Genomic DNA, 23,758 nt, shown 5'->3' with positions numbered 1-23,758 from the left:
AAATGTTAATAGTAGGAAAGCCATACCATTGTTTTCACCCTTAAACAGCTTAAAGCTGGATCAAGACACGCTCTACGGTCACGATAGAGAATAGGACAAAAACTGCCTTTGCAAGGCAAATCATTTCTTCTCTGGTTGTAATGTTTGTACATTTGCACCCTGTGAATTCCCACTATGACCTACTGCTTCTTACCAATGGGCAGACTTTACTTTTAGAAGTTGAGAACCCTCGAGATTGTCTAATGAAACAGATTATAAAGTGTGATTATCATGATAATAAGGGATGAGACCAGACTTCAGAAGGTGCTTTATTACATGTTTCCAGGGTTTAAATTATCCCCCACTCATTATTCAGTGTCCAGGTTAAATTCTTCTACTACTGGTGTATTTTCCATTATTTGCCATTTCACAATATCAGTTCTTGCTCAGCTCATGTAGACACATTAATACCACTATTCAGATTTCAAACATATTATCATTTCAATTCCATCTGTTCCTGTAACATTTGGAGATGTGCGATCCTGGTTCATTTGCAGTAATGATGATCTTCATCATCACCATCATAACCTTTATTTTATACATCTCAAAGTAGTGTACATAATGCTCTGCTTTCTGTTTTTCACCAACAACCCTGAGAGATTAATGGCTTGAGAGACAGCTCAATTGACCCAGAGCCATCCAGGTAGCTTTCATATTTAAGGAGGACCAGAACTCACAATCTCCCAATTTGTAATCTATTAGAGGCCACACTAAATTGGCTCACCATTTGGAAAATATAACATTTATATTTTCAACATTTACATTTGTAACATTTACAAGAGGTATTAGAGGCCACTCATCTATACCACCAATCTAGTTGGTGGTGATATAAACTTTTTAGATGTTTATTAAAGACAGTGTTCTATTCAGTATATAAGTATCCTAAACATTAGTTTAAGCAAATTTAATTAAAGCCTTCAGTTCAAGGTTAGCAGGTATTGTGTGTTAGAGTAGATTGCAAAAAAAGGAAACTTTTACTCATAGTTTGCTGAATTTGCATAATACATACAACATGCTTGACCATCTTGCTCTGTTTCATTACTTATTTCATCAACTAATGTAAAAAAATTCAAATCTAAAACCTTTTTAGTATGAGATGATATCAAAAGTTAACATTTTCAGAGCCACTTAAGCATTCAATCATTTCTCCAAAAACTTGGGAAAAAATCAGATAGTCTAAATGACTGTAGAAGAAGGAGCGGCAGAACATGTGGGTAGAGTTTTTTGTTTGTTTGTTTGTTTGTTTGTTTGTTTGTTTGTTTGTTTGTTTATAAAATTTATTGGCTGCCCATCTTATCACAGGGTAACTGAATTAAAAGAGGGATCAGGCGTAACCACAAGCAAATTAAATCCAACCTCCCTTGAATTCTATTGACCCTTATCTAACCCCAAGTAGGTGCTAACCATGAGTTGAGAAGATTCCTGTGCTTAGGCATGATAAGTAATAAATCAGTTTAATTGGACCTTTACATGTGAACCTGATCTTTCATATCTGATATTAATTTTTTAAATTAGCCATTAGCATCTGCTGGGATTAGATAACCGTCAACGGAATTCAAGGAGGGTTGGGCTTAGTTTGCTTATGGCTACATAGAGATTCTAGGCTCATCTATCTTTTAACTCTGCCCTCAGATTCTACCACACCTTCTACAATGACTTTCCAAAAGAAATATAAGCTGAAGGTATTTAAATAAATAAAGTTTTTTTTATATTGTAAGGAAAAAATGGTAAACTGAATTTCACGTTGGCCAGGATCTCAGAAAAACAGTTTACCTGTATGTGTTGATCACTTATGATCAGTACCAAATAGTAATTTTAAATAATTTCAATGGTAACAATTCTGACATTTAGTTGAGAGTCATTATATTAATTATATTATGATATTACAAATAATGAACCAAGTAAGTGCAGATCTTCCTCTGCACATAACATTATTATGCGATACCTTGTATAAAAATGCATCAAAAATTTTCTTGTTACTTTTAATCAAATTCTACGTATTAACTCCATAGCCACAAAATAACATTTTACTAAGATATGTTGAGCCAGTATGCATTGTGTAATATTTGTTTCAGGAATTAATATGCATTTACAATTCCTGCTTTTGTACCTATAAAGATTAATAAACTAATATAGCTGTCACTAATAATTAACTAATATAGCTACCATCAGTGGTGGCATAGATAGATTCAGTGTCTTAAGACTTCTAGCTTGCTGACAAAAGCCAACAGGTTATGATTATGTCTCTTTAAAATTTTCCACAGAATCTTTAACAGACTATGATAGAGCATGGAGTCCTTGGTGTTCTCTGACCTTGGTTGTTTGCTTGCAGGTGTTTCATTACCCAACTAGGTAACATCATCAGTGATAGACCACTTGTTTTCAGTTAATATTGGGAATACCTAATGTATTTATTGATTACATAAATTTGTATGCCACCCAATTTATTCTAAATTTTAGGCTTTCCACAGTCAACAAAATAACATACAGATTAAAAACATGCTATTATCTCAGCCCAAGCCATTCAGAGTCTCTTCGGTCCATGAGATGGGCGGCATATAAATTTAATAATAAATAAATGTATAAACTACTAGGTGCCATGCAGCAGCAGCTTCCAATCATCCCCTACAGTGAAGATATTTAGGAAGGGCTCTGTTTCAGCTTTCTTCCAAATGTCAATGGGGGTGCGGCCAATCTGACTTTGGGAGGATAGCCTATTTCAGAATGAGGCACTGTGACCAAGAAGTCCTGCTTACAAGCAATACCCATTCTCTTCTCAGAGGGAAGGATCTGTAGCATGCCCTTTCAGCACAAAATGTTTGGGATGGGTAGATTCAATCTACATTAGACCATCTCCAAGGTAGTGAGGACTTAAGCCATAAAAGGTAACAGTCAGCGCTTTAAATTGGATTGGATTATTCTACTAAATTCTACTCTATGGTTGTTAATATGTGGACTGCTACATTCTGTACCAATTGCATCTTTCAAAAAATAACCTCACCTATGGTAAATTGCAGTAATCTTAAGAGAAAGTTGATAATTACAGGAGTTTTTGTTAATAGAGTCTGATGATCTAAGAATCGCTGCAATAGATGCCTCAGCTGAAGTTGGGAAAGAGTCATCATAGTCATGGTTTCTAGCTGCTGATCTAAAAGAAGTTACAAAGCTAGGAGGTGCCCCTGATTGCAAACTTGTTCCTTCAGTGATAGTTGCATCTATCCAAAACTTGAGCACTCTTAGAACAATAAGCTTTTGTGCACTAATACATTTTGTTGGGATTGATCTCGAGACTTTTCCCTCAGAGTCTACAGAGTCAAAAGCCACAGCCTCATCTATACTGGTTGGTGTAAAAATGTAAAACTGGGTATAATCTTCATCTTCATCCTTATATACCATACAAATTGATAGATTTCTTCCTGCTGCAAGTCATCCACAAGAACAACCATACAGTTTCTGTTCCATGACAGGGCCTGAATCTAGACTGAAAGACATTGAGATAATCCAATTTATGTAGGGTCTTTATAATTGCTGTCACACCGTCTTCTCAACAACCTTTTCCAAAAGAGGAAATTGTGACAGCAATAGTTTTTGAAAATAGTTGAGTCATCGGATGGCCTTTTGAAGAATGGGTACATTACTATCTTTTCCAGAACTGGGAATATCACTCTATTCCTCATTCATTGCTTCCCTGTATCCTACCTCTCCTTCCCTCCTTGGCAGCTTGAACCAAGACAGATATGGATGTAACCTTCATGTGATGGAGCCCATCACACAGAGAAACTTATGCAATTTCTCAGCAGTCACACATTCAAGCAACTTCAGAAAACATTACCTCTATGATCTCAACAAGTCCTGCCATGTTAGTATGTACTTCCTGGAAAATTTGAAATTTTGTTTACAACTAAGTAGAAATGGTGCAGCGGTCTAAAGAAAACTTTACCGAATCACCTTTGATTTATTTATTATTTAGTGAGCGGGTGAGGATGCTTAACATATAATATTAGGAACTGTGATGGTGCAGTGGTTAGAATGCAGTATTGCCTACTGCCAGGAGTTCGATCCTAATGGAGCTCAAGATTGACTCAGCCTTCCAAGGTCAGTAAAATGAGACCCAGATTGTTGGAGGCAATATGCTGACTCTGTAAACTGCTTAGAGAGTCCTATAAAGCACTATGAAGTGGTATATAAGTCTAAAAGCTATTGCTATTGCTAGTAAGTGCAGTTATACAGACATTTTGCTGCTCTTAGTGTTACACCATAGACACAAACATGTGTTCTTAACACTTCTTTGGTCATATTTGTTTTTTGTCTTTCTTTAATGACATTCCACATGCCTCTTTTGATGCTTCACCTCCCAAAACTCCTCCAGAAGCCAAATAGGTCTCTTGGATCTGCATACTGGGAGAGGCAACATGTGGGCAATACTGCTGAATATTTTTGTCATCTCCTAAAATCAACAAGGGACCCATTTAACTTCCCACTAGAAGAAAATTCACCAAGTATCTGCTGGATACTAAGTGCTTAGATATCATCTAAGTGCATAAGACATCTTAATTAACTCTTTGGAGGTTGGTGATTCCAGTTGACTTAATACTCTGAAAATAATCTGTCCATGACGACGTCTGATAGAGATGTTCCCTCATCTTCAGATTGCAATCTAATTGTTACAGAGTAAAGACTATATTAGGTATATAGCCTCTTATATGGATCGAAGCTGTGGTTGTCCCAATGGCCATAAAATTTTGAGCCAACCAAAGGTCTGAAAGCTAAAATACTCCAGCATCAAAAACTGGGGGGAAATAGTGACTAGACCAGTAATGGGACCAAGAAGCTTGGGCAGGAATGTTGTTGAGTAACAGAGAGGAGAGATACTATCAGCAACTTTTGTTTATTTCTGGGACCTACAGTTGCAAGAAAAAGTATGTGAACCCCTTGGGATTACATGGAGTTTTGCATGAATTGGTCATAAAATATGCTCTGAACTTCATCTAAGTCACAACAATAGAAAAACACAGTCTGCTTAAAATAATACTACACAAACATTAGATGTTGCCATGGTTTAATTGAACATAACATGTAAACATTCACAGTGCAGGGAGGAAAAAGTATGTGAACCTTTGGACTTAATCTGGTTGACCCTCCTTTGGCAGCAATAACCTCAACCAAACGTTTCCTGTAGTTGCAGATCAGACCTGCACAACGATCTGGAGTAATTTTGGACCATTCCTCTTCACAAAACTGTTTCAGTGTAGCAATATTCTTGGGATGTCTGGTGTGAATCGCTCTCTTAAGGTCATGCCACAGCATTTCAATCAGGTTGAGGTCAGGACTCTGACTGGGCCACTCCGGAAGGCGTATTCTGTGCTGTTGAAGCCATTTTTTTTGTTGAATTACTTGTATGCTTTGGATCATTGTCCTGTTGCATCACCCATCCTCTGCGGAGCTTCAGTTGGCGGACAGATGGTCGTACATTTTCCTGCAAAATGTCTTGATAAACTCTGGAATTCATTTTCCCATCAGTGACAACAATCCGTCCAGGCCCTGCGGCAGCAAAGCAGCCCCAAACCATGATGCTCCCTCCGCCATGTTTTACAGTGGGGATGAGGTTTTGATGTTGGTGTGCTGTGCCTTTTTTTCTCCACACATAGTGTTGTGTGTTCTTCCAAACAATTCAATTTTGGTTTCATCTGTCCACGGTATATTTTGCCAGTAGTGCTGTGGAACATTCAGGTGCTCTTTTGCATACTTCAAACGTGCTGCAATATTTTTTTGGGACAGCAATGGCTTCCTCCGTGGTGTCCTCCCATGTACTCCATTCTTGTTTAATGTTTTCCGTATTGTAGATGTGTCAACAAAAATGTTAGCATGTGCCAGAGATTTCTGTAGGCCTTTAGCTGACACTCTAGGATTCTTCTTTACCTCATGAAGCATTCTGCGCTGTGCTCTTGCAGTCATTTTTACAGGACGACCACACCTAGGGAGAGTAGCAACAGTGCTAAACTTTCTCCATTTGTAGACAGTCTGTCTTACCGTGGACACATGAACATCAAGGCTTTTGGAGATACTTTTGTAACCCTTTCCAGCTTCATGCAAGTCAACAATTCTTGATCGTAGGTCTTCTGAGAGCTCTTTTCTGCGAGGCATGGTTCACATCAGACAGTGCTTCTTGAAACCAGTAAACCCAAAACAGGTGTGTGTTTTTAAAGGGCAGGACAGCTGTCAGCAACACATCCAATATCATCACACTGATTGGAGTCAAGGTTGGCTCACTCCTGGCTCCAATTAGCTCTTGGAGAAGTCATTAGGCTAGGGGCTCACATACTTTCTCCTCCCTGCACTGTGAATGTTTACATGTTATGTTCAATTAAACCATGGCAACATCTAATGTTTGTGTAGTATTATTTTAAGCAGACTGTGTTTTTCTATTGTTGTGACTTAGATAAAGTTCAGAGTACATTTTATGACCAATTCATGAAAAACTCCACGTAATTCCCAAGGGGTCCACATACTTTTTCTTGCAACTGTAAATTCAACATTAGGGCCTTCTGACCAATCAACTGCAAAGTAGTACATCTGACTAATATCAAGTTCTGTCAAAAGAAAATTGTCACTCTATCCTACCCCCAACCCTGGAGTAAAGGTTGGTGTAGTATCTCAAAAGAGATCTCAGAAAGGTGCTGTCTTTATTTTTCCCAGTCAGGTCTTGAATCTTATTCATACAAGATTCACTCTCTTCTTGTTAGAACTGGAATTAAGCAGCAACCATTTGAAGCCAGGGCCATCAACAACCCACCACCTAAGTACTTAGAAGAAGGGATTGGTACCATTTTTTTCCATCCACCATCTCTGTAACGATCTACTTAGTGCCTTCCATCATATTTCTTTCTTTCACAATTTCTATCTTTCCTTTGCTTTTATAACTGTGCCAATTGCTCCATAAATACAGCACTTCAATCACTCATTCCCCAGTACCTGTTCAATTTCTGTCTCCTGCTCTCTTCCATTTTATTCTGCTATCCAGCCTTTGGCTACTTCTACCAGGTAGACCTTTGTGATGTCCTCTCACTAAGTCTACAAACTTCACTCTTTGCCTACCCTGAAGTTTCTCTCTCCTGGGAAAAAGGAATATCCTTCCAAACTATTTTAGTCCCAGGAGTCACCGTCCCCTTGGGTTTTTATCTATTGACAAAATACCAACAATAGTATAGGGAGAGAAAATGCTTATAGCATGTAGATAATGTGTGAATATAGAAAGTGTGAAAAAGCCCAAGATGTAGATTTGTAAGCTGAAGAAAATGACAAAAGAATATAGTTATTAAAAAATAAAAATTTACATAGAATTATTATGTAAATCATCAGCAAGAAAAAAAGAGCATATAAAATAGAAAGCTAAATGTTTGGGTATTTGTGGAATAGCTTTATTTTCATGGTAGATACCATGAAAATTTAAAGTCATTAAGAAGCAACTTCCAATTTCTTCACAGCAGTTACAAGCATAGTTAATTCTGTTACTGCCCTCCCAAATTATGTAGCATAGTTCCAATCTTCTCATGTACAGTTTTTTTTTAATCCATAAATCTGGGAATCAACAGTTCATTTTTAATCCATTTTGATAAAGGATTCCCGGTCTTTTATAAAAGTAGTTATTGCTCCTTCCTTAGTTAAACCATTCAATTTAGCCATTTCTGCAAGGCCTACCATCTTCACAATTCATTATTCCATTCTAGGTATTTATGGGGTTTTTCCAGTTTGTACATATACACTAATAACCTTACTGCAGTTACCGTATATAAAGCCAATATTCAATGAGATTTTTCTAGTTGGCTATCCTCATAAGAAAAGTTCCAGTTTTGACTAAATATCGATTTTTCTCTGCATCATATGTGTTTGCTTCAACATTTTTTTTCACTTCATAAGTCCATTGTGTATGGTCAAATGTCCCTTCACGATCTTCACATTTCCAACAAAGAGGTATCTTTATAGTCTTAGACTGAAATGTTTACTTTCAATGTTAATGACTGCTGAGTACAACCAATATCTCTTTATGTAAACTGTTACGTTCATATTAGAAAATTAATTAAATATTGTACAGGAGCCATGGTGCCTCAGTGGTTAGACTACAGTAGCAGGCTAACTCTGCCCACAGCCTGGAGTTTGATCCTGACCAGCTCAGGGTTGACTAAACCTTCCATCCTTCCAAGGTTGTTAAAATGAGGACAGATTGTTGGGGGCAATATCCTGACTCTGTAAACCATTTAGAGAGGTTAAAAGCATTACAAAGTGGTATATAAGTCTAAGTGCTATTGCTATAACCAATAATATAACACAGTCACCAATGTGTCATGTACAGATTCCCTGAAACATCTGTAAAAATGTGCATAAGCCTGTAATAGAACATTGGTGGGAATGGAGAGTTGAAAAAGTTACTGCTAGGTTCTCATGGTAGGTATTGTAGAATGTATTGCTAAGGTCCAACAGTTAGTTTTCCTCATCTAAGTGGGTGAAGTATAAGACTAATTCAATTTATTGATCTGAAAAGAAATTATTTTTTCTACTCCTAATTTACTTTTAAAATAGGAGAATTGTCTTAGATCAGGGGTGGGCAATTGTGGCTCTTCTACAACCTGTGGACTTCAACTCCCAGAATGCCTGAGACAGCTTGGCTGTCTTAGCTTGGCTGTCTCAGAACATTCTGGGAGTTGAAGTCCACAAGTTGTAAAAGAGCCACAATTGCCCACCACTGTCTTAGATGAATTAGAGTATGATAATAGAGGCAGATTGGTTTATTGTGTAATCTTCCTTTGGAAATTTTTTTCTCTAATTTAAGAGTGGTCTAGCTCTTGAATCATGACATTTACCTATGGATATTAATTATCCCAGCATGTTCTAAAAATATCAGAAGACCGAGGAGATAAGACAGGTATTTGATGCGCACTGCGCATGCGCACAAAACACGTGTTTGGCGCACATCGCACATGCGTACGCAGCAAACCGATGGCAAACTTCGGAGGATTTCACCACTGCATTAAACAATCCCTTGTAAGTTAAGGACCACCTGTAGTAACTTTTGAATTTCTCAGCAAAGGTTTTCATTTACACTTTTTGTAATGAGCAGTGTCCACAGTCTCTCAGAAGGTCCTGGAATACAAAGTAAATGTTATCAGTGCAGCCTCGCAAACTCTATGTATTAAAGTGAGACGAAGCAACATTGAACACGGAGTTGCAGGCAGTTACGTGGTGTAGATAGGATGGAAATTCTGTGCTTTACTTCTGCAGTTGCTTTTAATGAAGTTCTTGCGAATATTGATGTTGTAATGGTTCATGCATTCATAAAATGTATACATTAGCAATTATTGGAATAAAAAGCTATTGTTTAAATGAAAATGTAAAAAACAAAACCTTCACCAAAGTAATATAGGATGTCATCAAACCAAAGTAATAAAAGGATGTAATAATAGCATTGTTTCAGACTTTAAATGTTAATTTAGATGTTTATTGTAAGTGAAATGTTAATTTAGATGTTTTTTGTTAGTGAAATGAACTGTGAAGTTTTTTTAATACTATTTGAAAAACAAAGTTATTTACACATAATAATTGTAATGTCATTTGTACATATAGTTATAGAAAACAACTCAAGCATTTACAAAGTTCAGTTAGGAACAGAATTTACTAAAAACCCTCTGCTGCTGAAATATATAATTTTTATTACTTCGATGCAGCTGAAATCTCTGTGTTGCCCAATTTGTAGCTTTGTTGTTTAATTACAGTGAACCAAATTGTATTCTGCAGTAGTGGTGCCAAAACAAAATTTATATTCACTGTTTCAATAATTAACAATATTAAGACAATGGATTATTGTCTGAGAAGATATTTCCTTTGCTTGATATTTAAAAATCATATGGAGGGCCTATTCTTTAGTTGGCCCCTCAGAATCTAAAGGAAGGTCGTACTAAGGAAAAATGGAACGTTGCTATTGGTCTGTTGCAGTTATCCTAAAATTTTATTCTACTTTTCCTTATGAGTTGTTTCCCAAAGCAAATGGGTGTTATTATTGAGGGATGAAGCTTTAGGACAGGGGTGTCAAACACTATTTCATTGAGGGCCGCATCAGGGTTACGTTTAACCTCAGGGGGCCGGGGTGGGTGTGGCTGGGATGGGTATAGCCAGCTCGACATCACTCATGGGGGGTGGGCTTTGGTGGCCCGAGCGCTCTGCCAGTGAAAACGGGCTCCCAAGCTCCGTTTTTGGCTGCGACGGCTTCCTGCAACTCTCTGTGAGCAAAAACAGAGCTCTGTGAGCAAAAACAGAGCAAAAAAAACCCTCTGTTTTTGCTGACAGAGGATTTCAGGAAGCCATCGCAGCCAAAAATGGAGCTCGGGAGCCTGTTTTCACTAGCAGAGGCACTGCAGGCCGGTCCTTTGCTACTTCCAGGATGGCACTGCAGGCCAAATCTAAGCACCCCGCGGGCCAGATCTGGCCCCCAGGCCTTGAGTTTGACACCCTTGCTTTAGGAGATACCACAATAGGTGTTATAGGTAAACTCTCATGGGGCTATACTCCGTAAAATAATCTTATGCCCCAAAGAATATAACTATGAGTTTTTTCTTAAATAGTGTTGCTTTTTGGGGGCAGTTGCTACCTGTGATGCTAATCTTATAATGTTATATAAACAATAAGTTTGCCTTAGGTTTGAACTAGAATTCTTCTGCTGCAGAAATTAAATGTTGTACTCTATGAATGGGTGAATTTCAAATACAGGTGGTCCTGAAGTTACGTCCATTTGTTTAGCACCCAAAGTTACAGCAGCATTGAAAAAAGTGACTTAAGACCAGACTTTGTATTTACAACCATTGCAGTGTCCCTGCGGTCATGCAATCAAAATACGAGCACTCGGCAACCGACAATATGTTTTCAACAGTTGCTGCATCCTGAAGTTACATGGTCATTATTTGTGACCTGGAAGGGGGCTTCCATCAAACAAAATGAGTGGGGGAAGCCAGATTTGCTGAACAACTACATGGTTCCTCAATGACCACATCAAAAAGATTATAAAATCGGGTGCAGTCACGCTTAGCAACAGAAGTTCCAATCCCAAATGGGATTGTAAATCAAGGACTATGTATATTCCTATTCATTGTGTATGTTTTCAATATTCACCTTGAAATGCTTAAGATCTCATAAACAATTTGGTAAGGAGTTAGAGATATTACTTTTTTTTCATGCAATGACAATTAGATTATGTTTTATGGATCAGCTTAGTAAAGGTAGTGTAATTTTTATTTTGAAGTAAACAAAGTACCGTATTTTTTGGAGTATAAGACACACCTTTTTCCACCCTAAAAGGTGGAAATTTAGGTGTGTCTTATACATTGAATGTGTCTTATACATCGAATGTAGCCCCGCCCACCCACTGGCCCCAACCCTTTGGTCTCTGCCTTGCAGCAGTTACCTCCTTGCAAGCAAACAGCAAGAGAAAACAGCTCCTTTCAGCTTCAGCACAGCCTAATTAGCACAAGTTGATTGGATCGGCCTCCTGACTCTCATCTGATTTGCTCTCAGCTGTTTTGCACAGGCTCTGCTGCTTTCTGCAAAGAGGTATATTGCTGGAGCAGATTTTTTTTTCTCCTTGTGCTAATCAAGCTATGCTTGATTATTTGAAAATGAAAGCAAAGCAGGCTGTTGGCTGTTTACTACAACCAGGCAAAATTGCTCAGAGGCAGAGGGAGATTTCTTTTTCTTCTTTTCCTCACCAAAAAAGGTAGGTGCGTCTTATACTCCGGTGTGTCTTATACTCCGAAAAATACTGTAATTTTTATTTTGAAGAACCCCGAAAAACTAGTGCATAGTCTATTTAAACATCTCCAGACCATCCACTCCTCCTCCGAACCTCCAGGCAACTCCTCAAGCAGTGCTATCCAATTATGAAGATGTTTAACTTGAAGTTTCCATCTTTAGCTTTTCACAAAGTTGAAATATAAATTCATGTATTTCTTTGTATTATGTCTGTGAAGTTGGTGGTATTACTGTGATCTCTTGAAGCTGAGCTTAACTCTGGAATAATTGAATATCTAGGTAATGTAATTTGTTGTTCATACCTTCTCTCAGGTGGAACCTGACAAGTTGAAAACACTAACAGAAGGTCTGGAAGCCTACAACCATGTCCGAAAACGGAATAGAAAGTAAGTATCCTGTAAATCTTGATAATTTCAAGTGTTTATCTCATCTCGTGTAAGACATACTAAAAAGGGGGAAATTACCAACTTAAATTTGAATAGAATAGAATAGAATAGAATAGAATAGAATAGAATAGAATAGAATAGAATAGAATAGAATAGAATAGAATAGAATAGAATAGAATAGAATAGAATAGAATTCTTTATTGGCCAAGTGTGATTGGACACCCAAGAAATTTGTCTTGGTGCATACGCTCTCAGTGTACATAAAAGAAAAGATTCATTCATCAAGAAACATAAGATACAACACTTAATGATATCATAGGTTACAAATAAGCAATCAGGAAACAATATCAATATAAATCGCAAGGATACCAGCAACAAGGTTACAGTCATACAGTCATTAGTGGGAGGAGATAGGTGATAGGAACGATGAGAAGATTAATAGTAATGCAGACTTAGTAACTAGTTTGACAATGTTGAAAGAATTATTTGTTTAGCAGAGTGATGGTGTTCGGGAAAAAACTGTTCTTGTGTCTAGTTGTTCTGGTGTGCAGTGCTCTATAGCGTCGTTTTGAGGGTAGGAGTTGAAACAGTTTATGTCCAGGATGTGAGGGGGTCTGTAAATATTTTCACAGCCCCCTTTTTGACTCGTGCAGTATACAGGTCCTCAATGGAAGGCAGGTTGGTAGCAATTGTTTTTTCTGCAGTTCTAATTATCCTCTGAAGTCTGTGTCTGTCTTGTTGGGTTGCAGAACCAAACCAGACAGTTATAGAGGTGCAGATTAAAAACTTTAATAAAAAAACATAAATTTATATAGTTCCAGCCCAATGCCATCCTACATTGACAGCAGGGATATTTCCGACTAGTAAGTCATTCTGTGTGCATGTCGGTCCCAGGGGGCACTGTAAAAGATTGAATAGTGCCTTATTCACAGTAAGTGGGAGAATCCCCCATTTTTCCATATGGTATTTTGTTCTAGCCATACTAGTGCATAGTCTATTTAAACATCTCCAGACCATCCACTCCTCCACCAAAACTCCAGGCAACCCCTCAAGCGATTCTATCCCAATTATGAAGATGTTTAATTTGAAGTTTCCATCTTTTCAATCAAGATGTAGAAACAATCTCCTCAGCACAATCAGGTGCTTCAGCTTGATAACCAAGAATCACTTTGTGGAGAATTTGTTAGTAAACAAAAAGAATATATACCGGTATACATATTCACTCATTTAAATCTGTTAAATAGATTTTACAGATTTCGAAATAGTTTCAAAAATCTCTCATTTAAACCATCTCAATAAGAGGCAATATGAGGATAAAATAAATAGATATGGTAAATGATGCCCTTTAAATCATATATAGTCTCCAGTGCAAGATTCACCAGAGGCAAAGAAGCTGTTTATTGGCCATTTTAGATATCACAAGATCCCTGTAAGAGAACTTAAAATTAGCTTCTCAGTCTTGATGCCCTACAGGTAATGAAGCATTTGAAATATTTGCTACGCTATACGAATGTTGGAAGTCAAATTCTTCTCACGGGAATAAATTCTATCCCATCACATACACATAAAAAATTGAAATGCTGAATTTAAGGAAATCCAAACCACATTGTCTCAAAGTCATGTGGCTTCGCTACCACTGAGACACACACACATCAAGGGAAATGTTTCTCCTAAAAACTGTTTCAGTCCCCAAGAGGCAACAGGCTTCTATTGCGTTCTCCTTTCTTTATACCCAATGGGTACACTTCACACTTTTCTTTCTTCTCTTGCCAAGAAAGGTCCGGCTACTGAGAAGTAGCTGATAGGAACTTTGCAAAAATGGAGGAGGAGGAGATAGTATAAATGATTGCCTCTGCTGCCGCCTCCCCAATCCCTTCCTCTAATCTGCTCCCTCCCCCCATCCCATATTGTCACTAGCCAATAATTCCTAACCCCAAATATTGGCCATCGGCCAAGTCCTTATTTTGAGCCAAGGCAATCCATTTTTCTAAGATTATAAAATGAACGTGGCCTCTGGCAAACTTACAAGCTGATTAGTCTGTCCCATCTGTAATTACATCACTGAATAAAGACTGCCTTGTGCAGCTTGTAAAGAGGAAAAGTGATATACCTTAACAGATTGAAAAGCAATGAGCAGGTGAGCAATTAAATGAGTGACTGGTGGAGAGGGCACAGGAGACAAAGGAGGAAGCAATTATCCCCACTGGAGTTTAGCTCAGCACAATTACCCTTTGCAAACATTTAACATCCTATCTATGAAGAACTACTACTATTACTACTACTGTTACTATTACTGCTATTACAAGCTCAAACATTTTTGAATATATATAGTCCTGTAAACAAATAAGGAGTAAACAATATTGGCATAGTTTTTCTTTTGCCTACTCAGCATATTTCCAGTTGTATTAGATTTTTATCCCACCTGTATTACTTTATGAGTAACTCAAGGTGGTGAGCATTCCTAATACTTTCTTTCTCCACCTATTTTTCCTGCAATAATCATCCTGTGAGGTGTGTTGGGCTGAGACAGAGTGATTGGCTCAAAGTCACCCAGGAGACTAGAACTCTCAGTCTTCTAGTTTCAAGTCCAGCACTTTAACCACTACACCAAACTGGGTCTCTACTTAAAGGACAGAAGGAAAATTCTGCCTTTGCCAAAACACCGCATAGTTGTTCATGCAATTCATCTTTTCTTGCTAGTAGTACCTTGCAAATACAATGAGCCTATTTTAGCTTTGTTTAAAGTTTTCTACTCCATTTGAATTTGGGTTATTTACTGTTCTGATGTCTCCCTGTGTTGTATTGTAAGCCCATAACTCAATTACACGCAGTCCCCTGCCACATGGGACAATGACAACGCAAGAAAAAAGAAATATCTCTGATAGATTAGCTAGGTCAAGTGATCAATCATGTCTTACTTGCTGTTTTGGTTTTATTTTAGATTTTTATTAGAGAGACATTAGACAACGCTTAAGATTCCCATAAGGGGACACTTAACCTCTCAGGCCAGGCAAAATACATAAAAGTTTATGACCTGAGGGATAGTTGTGCCATGTAGGTATCTCCATAGATGGCAAAGAAAATAGCCACTCTATTTTATTAACAACAAAAGTTCTAATTATAGTTGAGGATATAAGTAAGTCAGACTTTCAATTTGTACTTGCTTAAAGATTTTCCAACTGTAACCACCAGTCATACCAATAATTTCATTTAAAATTATTGCTCCTATAGTTAATGATATATAACAGATTAAAAATTTGCAATCCTGTCTATGTTTGCATTAAACTTTTAATTAGATACGTTGTTTTATGGTCTTGTTGTTTTCTTTCCCCCCCCCCTGATAATTAATTGCTGTACCAAATTATTTTTCTTCTCCTACTGTAAAGGCTGTTCAATAAAAGCATTTGATGTTACATTTATCAGAATCCAATATAATCAGGTAATCTGAAAGTTTCTTGTTAGTATGCAATTTAGAATAGAAACCTGTTGCAAAATTGAATCACACTACAAATAATCTCCCCGTCTGTCCTACGTAAATATAGGCACCACATAAATACAATTTACAGAATAGCCCAAAGCACATATTCCAGTAGAGAGAAGTTCCCGGAGGATGGGTCCAGCATGAGTCCAAAAGCTCTGAAGAGTAAACCTCTGGTCCCAGGGACTGACCCAGATTCGAGCTTGCAACATTATCCTGGGATATGTGTATTTGCCTTTATTCATGACATTTAATTCTGATCAGTACTGGACACAGATGAAACATTTGCTTTGATGCAATTTATAGTTCTTCAACAGCAGCATCCCAAAAAAAAAGAGGCAATCCAAATCAAGATAAGTATGTAATACTAAATAAATACAGCATTAATAATAACAAAAATAAAAACTGAAATAGAATAAATAAAGTATAATTATTAATCTAGTTCTACATCAAAAAGTGAATACAGTATAATGATTATCTATAGCAATATTTCTTAAAATGGTCCTAAAACCCTCTAAGGCACGGGTATCAAACTCAATCACATCACGAAATGAATGGTGACTTTTTTGCCTTTGCAGAGCCGGGGTGGACGTAGCCTGCGCGTGATGCATCCAGCCTGCGGGCCGCCTTTTCTAAGGACTCTGCAAAATCAAAATTATTTTGTCAGCCTATGCTGAAAAATAGTACAATATTAAAATCCCATCAAACAATTATGAGAAGCAGTAGCAACAGTGAATGTGAAAAATTTTAATTTTTCACACAGTAAATATCAATAAATGTAAAACTCATAGGAAAAAAAAGGTCTTTGCATAAACCTTGGGAATGAGTCCTGAAATTTAAAAAAAAAAACATTACTAATCTGTAGTAACAAAGCTGAAAGTTTTACCAAATTTGTCAGTTATTGTGAGATGAATTTTGATAAACTCCTATTTTTCAACTGGCGCTACAGTATTGTTTATTTCCAATTTAGTTCAATATCTTCAGCCTTTTGTCAATTCAGATACGGGGGTGGGGGCGCAGAAGTCAAGTCATAAATGTCCCCCCGAAAATACCTTCATGTAACAGATAAAATTCTTAACAATAGAAATGGTCTTTCCCTTTTTTCTAGTGCTGTGTGGAGAAGTCGTAGATACAGCATTTCAATTAAAGCTAAGGTCTCAATCACACTCAATGTGCTTTGTTGAATTGGTGCTTGCCGTAGTCTTATGACACCAGTTGCAGTCCAATTCAGAATGGGAATTCAAACCAGGAAGACATGGCCCCCTCAAGGCAAATCCCAAGGTACTAAAGTTTACATCCATGAATTCAGAATGAATTCAGTTATTTGAGGCAAAATAGCCCATGGAGAGAATTAATGCACGTTAATTGAGGTGCAAAAGCACACAAATGTTAACAATTTGATTTCACACACAAAAATCCCCAGAAATACTTGCAATTGGATTGGAATTATAGCCAGACATATTTTAATATATTCCCATTATGTGAAAAGAGACAATGATGAGTTAAAGTTAATTCCTGCATATACGGAAATTGTAATTATTATTCAGTAGATTAAATAAAGTTAAAACACTGGATTTCTAAATGCAGCGGTAGAAACGAACAGTATATATAAGTCCCTTCTCATCCATTATTCTTAATTGGATTTCATGTTATATGAACAAATCTCTTCCTTTTGCACCTGTATGTTCATATATTTGTTATTTCTGAACATATAGATATTTAAGGATTCTGGGTATTTTATCATTTTTAAAAATTCTCTAGAAAGCTTATCAAATATATTTGGAGCTGGTTTGGTGTGATGGGTGCTGGTTAAGGTGCTGGCCTAGAAACCAGGAGACTGTGAGTTCTAGTCGCGTATGAAAGCTGGCTTTTTCACAAGACTGTATATTTGACTTTAGGTCGAATACTCTCTCTCAACTGTTTGTGTGTGTGTTTGTAAGTAAGTAATATGAATAGAATAAGATGGCAGCTACAGCCAAATGCCATCAGTTTGAAAGAAAGAATCCTAATCCATTTTGTTATGCGTGCAAAAATCTACAATCTCTTCCAAGTTTAACAGATATCTAGGATTAATGGGTACCCATCCCACCCAAATAGTCCATTAAATCAACATTTTATTGTGATACTGGACTGAAATTATATTTGATTTCTATTATCCATTAGAATTAACATATTATTTCCGTTATTATTTCTGTACCTTAAAATTTAAGAATATTTTAAAAAATATGAGTTTTAAATCATGACTTCTCTCTGGATAATTCCTAATCTACAGATGCTAAATGACATAATCTTAACAGTTTATAGTTCTATATAGCTGCATGTGTTAATAAAATGCATACAACTTCTTTGTGATCTATTGTTAACTTTCTGAGGCAGATTTGATAGATGTTCGGAGCGAAGAAGGTATTTGAAAATCTTTGCACAAACAGATGTTGTGTGTAGTACTCTGTTTTAAAAATAAAAAGTAATTTGCAGCTGAGAAAGTAAACATCTTTTTGTCCTAAATACTGTAGTATTCATGTAGCTATTAAAAATAGAATACTGTAACCATTTTGGAAATATATTTAAAACCTTGGTATGGTGTTATGTTTTTTTGATGTGTGTTAGGTCTCAGACTGAATTTAGAATTGAAATTCCTTACCAAAATGACCACATTTTCTGTCCTCTTACTGAATTATACTATTAAACAGATTTCACTTGAGTGAAACTCTTCAAAAGGAGAAATCCAGTTCAAATAGAAGCATTCATATGTTCAAGAAAGGCCTCCTTCTGCAGAGAGAAAATATGTAGACTATCTTTTCCCCCAGAGTTACACAACTAGGAGAAGGGAGAGACTGCTCATCTCTTGTCCCATCTTGGGTTGTGCACATTGAACGGAGCTGCTATTTATGTTGCTACTTGGTTTATGCACAAGCTGATCACATTCAGCACCCATCTCAGAAATCTATAATATTCTGGAAGGTCTTTCAGCTCTATAATCCTGAAGAGAAGTAACTTGTTTTGAATAAACAATTTAGTTCACTATTTTTATCACAAATTTTCCATCTACATGGTTAATTATTAAGTAGGAAAAAACCACATGTATGCAAATTATCATTATATTCACTTGTCTTGTTAAAATATTCATCTTCCTTTTTGTTCTATTGTTGATATACTCCAAGGACATAAACTTCTGTTTCCCCCACAATTTTACTGCACTTAAATCCTATATTTCGAGATTCTGAGATCCCACAATTTTATCAGTGCATCTTCAACTATTTTATTATTTTTTATAAAATTCTGTACGCCTATAATTTTAGACTATGTATATAAAATTTCTTTTTAAATATAATATTTAAAAAGCTCTAACCAACTGCTTTCAAATTTATGCCTTTTCTTTTTTTAAAATCTTTAAGTCATTAATTATTTTTCCTAATAATATTCTTAATTCCTTTCATTTCCTATAAAGCTTTCTTCAAATATACCTTGCTGGTTTTGATCAATTATTAACATTTTACTGATACATCAACATGTGTCAGATATATACATGTGGATGTGTGTGGACAAATGGATGGATAGATGATAGATTAGATTAGATTAGATTAGATTAGATTAGATTAGATTAGATAGATAGATAGATAGATAGATAGATAGATAGATAGATAGATGATAGATAGGTAGAGAGATAGATAGATGACAGACTTTGCCTTTACTTTGGGAACCATCAGGTAGCATTGGAAATCACAATCACAGGATGGCAACTCAATGCAGCATAATCCCAAACCAGGTTACGAACACCAAATTGCAATGACATGATTGCTAGGACACTGCAATGGTCAGAACTCCAAGGACCAGTTGTACAGTAAGTAGCAATTGTGCAGTGCCGTCAACAGTTCTTGAATGAATGGTTATAATCTGAAGACTACCTAGATGTCTTTGTGTGTGTGCACATTAAACTGAAAACATATGAATGTTAACTTGAAGTTGCAATACTTATTTTTTAAAAGTATATTCTATTGAAAAGCTACAGCATTACTGTAAATTATTCCTCTATTTTCATCTTAGAAGTGGGAAGCTAAATAACCATTTAGAAGCTGCTATCCATGAGGCCATGAGTGAACTTGACAAAATGTCTGGGAATGTAAGTACCTAATAGTTAATTTGGGGAGAGGGGGTGTGACAGCAGAGGGAGGAAAAATAGGGAGGATTCCCCAAGCCCAGTATTTGTGAAGAAGCAGATAACTGGAGCAGAAGCACAGAAGAAGGGGAAGGTTTACAGAAAATAAATTTTCTGCATGGTTTAAGATGAGTTGACCATAATATTCCAAAATATACATTCCCAATAAATTCATTAGGTAGATCTAAATATATTCTCAGATCTAAAATAGAAGTAATTAAGTTGGCTCAGATTGGTTCTCTAGACACTGTATCTTGTCCCAGTGGCTTCAACAAGTGACTTCTTCCACTTCTATTCATAGTTGGTAACCTGTCCCAGTGTGCCATATCATTATGCTCGCTGTTTCTGACTATCAGAGAGATGTGTTGTAAGGAATGAACCTGATGAGGCAAGAACCTCCAGATTAAGGGAGAATTTTTATGACAACATACCTCAGGTGCCTCTCAAGGTCAGCCAAAAGTTGACCAAATATCCATTGACTTTCAAGGCAGGGGGAAGAGACTTAGAATTTATACCATGAACCATAGGTATAGGTTTCACTCTGACATCCTGAAACAGGAAGCTCTTCTATATGTTTGTACCTTCATTCTACGCTATAACAAAACTGATCTAGCTGAGTCAAATATCTGTACAGATAATATCTGTTATCTAATACATAAAATGTTTAAAATACTATCTAATATTTCATTACTGTTAATGAGGAGCAGGGTTGCTTGCCTGGTTAGGATGCTGGGTTGACAAGCAGGAAGCCCGTGTTTGAGACCAAGTTGCTGCAATGGGACAGGGTGAGCTCCTATCAATCGCTCCAGATCCTGCTGACCTAGCAGTTTGAAAGTGTGCGTTCATAAGATGATAGATAGGTACCCCTTCAGTAGGCACGTTAATGGGTATATGAAAGGAGGCCCCAACTGGGCACCCCACAGGCAATGGTGATAGCCAGCTAATCCTTCCAACCTGGAAGCAACTTGGTGCTTTCGACACGAACACGATGCAATTACTGTTAATCCTTAAAGTCTTCCTTTTTGTTTTCTCTAGGTGCATCAGATTCCACAGGGAGACAGACAGCTGAAGCCTCCAAAACCCAAGAGGAGGAAGATCTCTAGATAACATTGAATGTCTTTGTTACTGATCTGGCTCTTACATAACATGCACATAATTTTCATATATATAGATATATATGTATATATATATAATCACCACAAGGTGCTAAACAAAACAGTGGTACAGTATTCTTATTGATAAAGAGGGAGAAGTAAATCCAGATCTTCTAAAGATTGAAGAGTGTCTATAAATCCTTTTTTTCTATAATACTAAAATTGTGATTATAAAATTATAGTCCAAATGTTTCTGCAAAATTTTCATTATGTACATAGATAAAACAGAATTTCATGACGATATCTGAAATGTAAATAGTGTACTATTGTCATGTACAAGCATACCTAATGCACACTTTATCTTTTATTGTACAAAAGAATAGTGTACAAAATTCTTTGGTTTCTATTGAGTACACATACAAGAGACTACCAATGTAAAGTGATAAATAAAAATACAGCCTAAATGCTTTTATATAATAATGTAAAAAAAATGCTGTTTTTGTATTTAACAGCAGTGAAAAGGCATGATTATGTAATCCCCTAATTATGACATAACACTTTTTGCCACTGAGTGTTCATTTATAGTGTCTGTTTGGAATGAACCTGGCCTGGAAGTACTGTACTCCATTTTGGGTCCCTGTAGGAGAGTGAAACCTTGCAGATTCCTAATGGGATGTGGGATCATAGGTCAAATTAAGATATCAATAGCTGCAACTACCGGTTGTGTGTTATTTTAAAAATTGAGTTTTAAATTATAGTATTGTAGATTTTTTTAATTAAAAATATTTAGATAGACTATTTGAGTCAGCTTTAACAGAATTTCCTAGCTACCCGCTTTGAAATCAGAAACATATCAGCATTCATTTTTACTTCCTTTTTTTTCCAAAACTTTTAACAAAGCCTAAAGTAGCTATTCCAATTTATTTAAGCAAAGAACACAATTTCTATTAAAGTATGAGAGCAATAGCCCAATTAAAGGATTCATTGTTGTTGCTAATTGTTAGCAGTAAGATTACAATTTAGCAAAAACGTGTTCCTAAATTAACAAAGGGATTCAGTGACCAGTTGTCCTTGGATATTTTTTCTGTATTCAGTGGACTAGATGAGCGTAAGCAGTTACTGAATTCCCCTGCCTGCCAATACCAACAGCATTTTCCTTATTAATACTAAAGTTAAAGGTGACTTGCTAAACTATTAGCGGCAGTGGCCAGGATCCAAAGGACTCCACAGCTAGTTCAGTGCACCTATAAGATTTTTCAAAGTATCTTTTGAACAAAATCTCCTTTTTCCCAGTTTGGAGATTACCAGCGTTCTTGAACCATTGGCAACTTTCAAAACAATTCTTTCCGATACGGTGGAGTTATTGTTTGAGAAAGGTAGCAATTAGTTAAAGTCCGGTTGATACATATCCAAGTCTTTGGATGGACCTAATGTAGTTCTTTGGATCCCAGCCAGTGATTTTATCAGTATTATGTAACATATCAGATTTATTTTATTTAATAAGAATTATTTATACCATTAACAGATTCGTATATATAAATATATAAATATATCTTTATATATATTTATATTAATGTGGCAGAAATGTGCAGGTTGAATCTATTAACCAGATTATTTATGTTATGTTAAGTTTGAAAGAAATGTGAAGCATATATGTTAGAATATGATAGTACACTACAGATACATGAACCTGAAGCTGTGAGGTTTCTCAAAATACCCATTGTGTACCTTTGAAAGAAATTATAATGCAGTGTCATTTTTAATATGGGTGCTGCATATAATGGCAGTGGCCTTCCCCCCTTTTCCAAGTATCCTAATTCACTATGCCTAGGCCCAAGATGGAGTCTCCTGAGGACTACCTGCTACCTCTTCATCTAGGAGCCACGTTGTATCTCATCCTGGAACGTCATTCCTTAAAATGGCCTAGTTACCTCTCCTAGCAAAGATTACTGGTAATCAGCGGTATCCAAGGCTGATGACAATAAGTCTATAACCAAAATGTAGTGCTTACATGAAGAGGACTTATCACCTGCCTAAGTTCATGTTCTCTGGGCCCCACTCCACTTTCCATGTGAAATGAGTCCCAGAGGATAACAGCTTATCCCAGTCAGCTCTCCTTCCCAATGCACATAACTCTAGCATGGGGCTAGATCACCTACTCTCATCTGGACAGCTCTTATTCCTTTGTCCACACCCCAGTCTGAGGGAATGCAATTAACCACACTAAGCTACAGTGACCTGGAGACAGGAATCCTTCCACCTTCTACCTGATGGGTAGGTTCATTGTGTCTTCTATGTGATGGCAGGGTAGTCTCCACAATCCTACATGAAAGCTCATTTGAAATGATACTTTGTGTAGATCAGTTAGCACTCTTTTATTTTTTTTGTTACAAGTTGATGTGTTTGTTATGTTTAAAGAGTTAATGTTGTCCATTTTTCGTACCAGCCGGCTTTCTGCTTGTGTCTAAACAGATGTTTCTATTCATGAATACTCATGGGTGTGTGTATGGGTGGATGTGTGTTTATATTTAGTAGTTTTTTAAAGATTTTTTTTTTTGTCCCTAAAACTGAATTTGTATTGACCAACCCTTCTTTTGACATTTTTAACTAATTAGGTTTGTACTCTTTTCTCACCAATGTATACTTTACATTAGTAGACTATGTAAAGTATTTTTGTGCACTCGATTTCATTGGTTAATATTGGCATTGATGTGGGTGCTAGGAATAGTTTGTTTCAGTCCATACAGATTTTTCCCTCCTTTTTAGAGTTTTTATGGTTTTATGTAAGCAGTTGATGTAAATATTGTGAGCA

The 23,758-nt window shown here is 36.6% G+C and overlaps 1 protein-coding gene across 1 annotated transcript in view; it reads left to right on the top strand.

Moving 5' to 3' along the window:
• Nucleotides 1–21,123, top strand: part of MBD5 (methyl-CpG binding domain protein 5) — a 56,228-nt gene extending 35,105 nt beyond the window's left edge. The window contains exons 8-10 of the mRNA XM_070957013.1: nt 12,145–12,218; nt 19,741–19,816; nt 20,888–21,123. Coding sequence (XP_070813114.1) covers nt 12,145–12,218; nt 19,741–19,816; nt 20,888–20,959 — 222 coding nt within the window. The 3' untranslated portion in view covers nt 20,960–21,123. The remainder of the gene's footprint in view (nt 1–12,144; nt 12,219–19,740; nt 19,817–20,887) is intronic.
• The last annotated feature ends 2,635 nt before the right edge of the window (nt 21,124–23,758 follow it).

This window comes from Pituophis catenifer, unplaced genomic scaffold (assembly GCF_029215685.1).
Source record: "Pituophis catenifer annectens isolate HBS135680 unplaced genomic scaffold, rPitCat1.0.hap2 SCAF_1, whole genome shotgun sequence".
In the NCBI taxonomy this organism is placed as follows: Eukaryota; Metazoa; Chordata; class Lepidosauria; order Squamata; family Colubridae; genus Pituophis; species Pituophis catenifer.
Note: the sequence above shows the minus strand (reverse complement) of the source record. Positions and strands in the feature narration are given on the sequence as shown.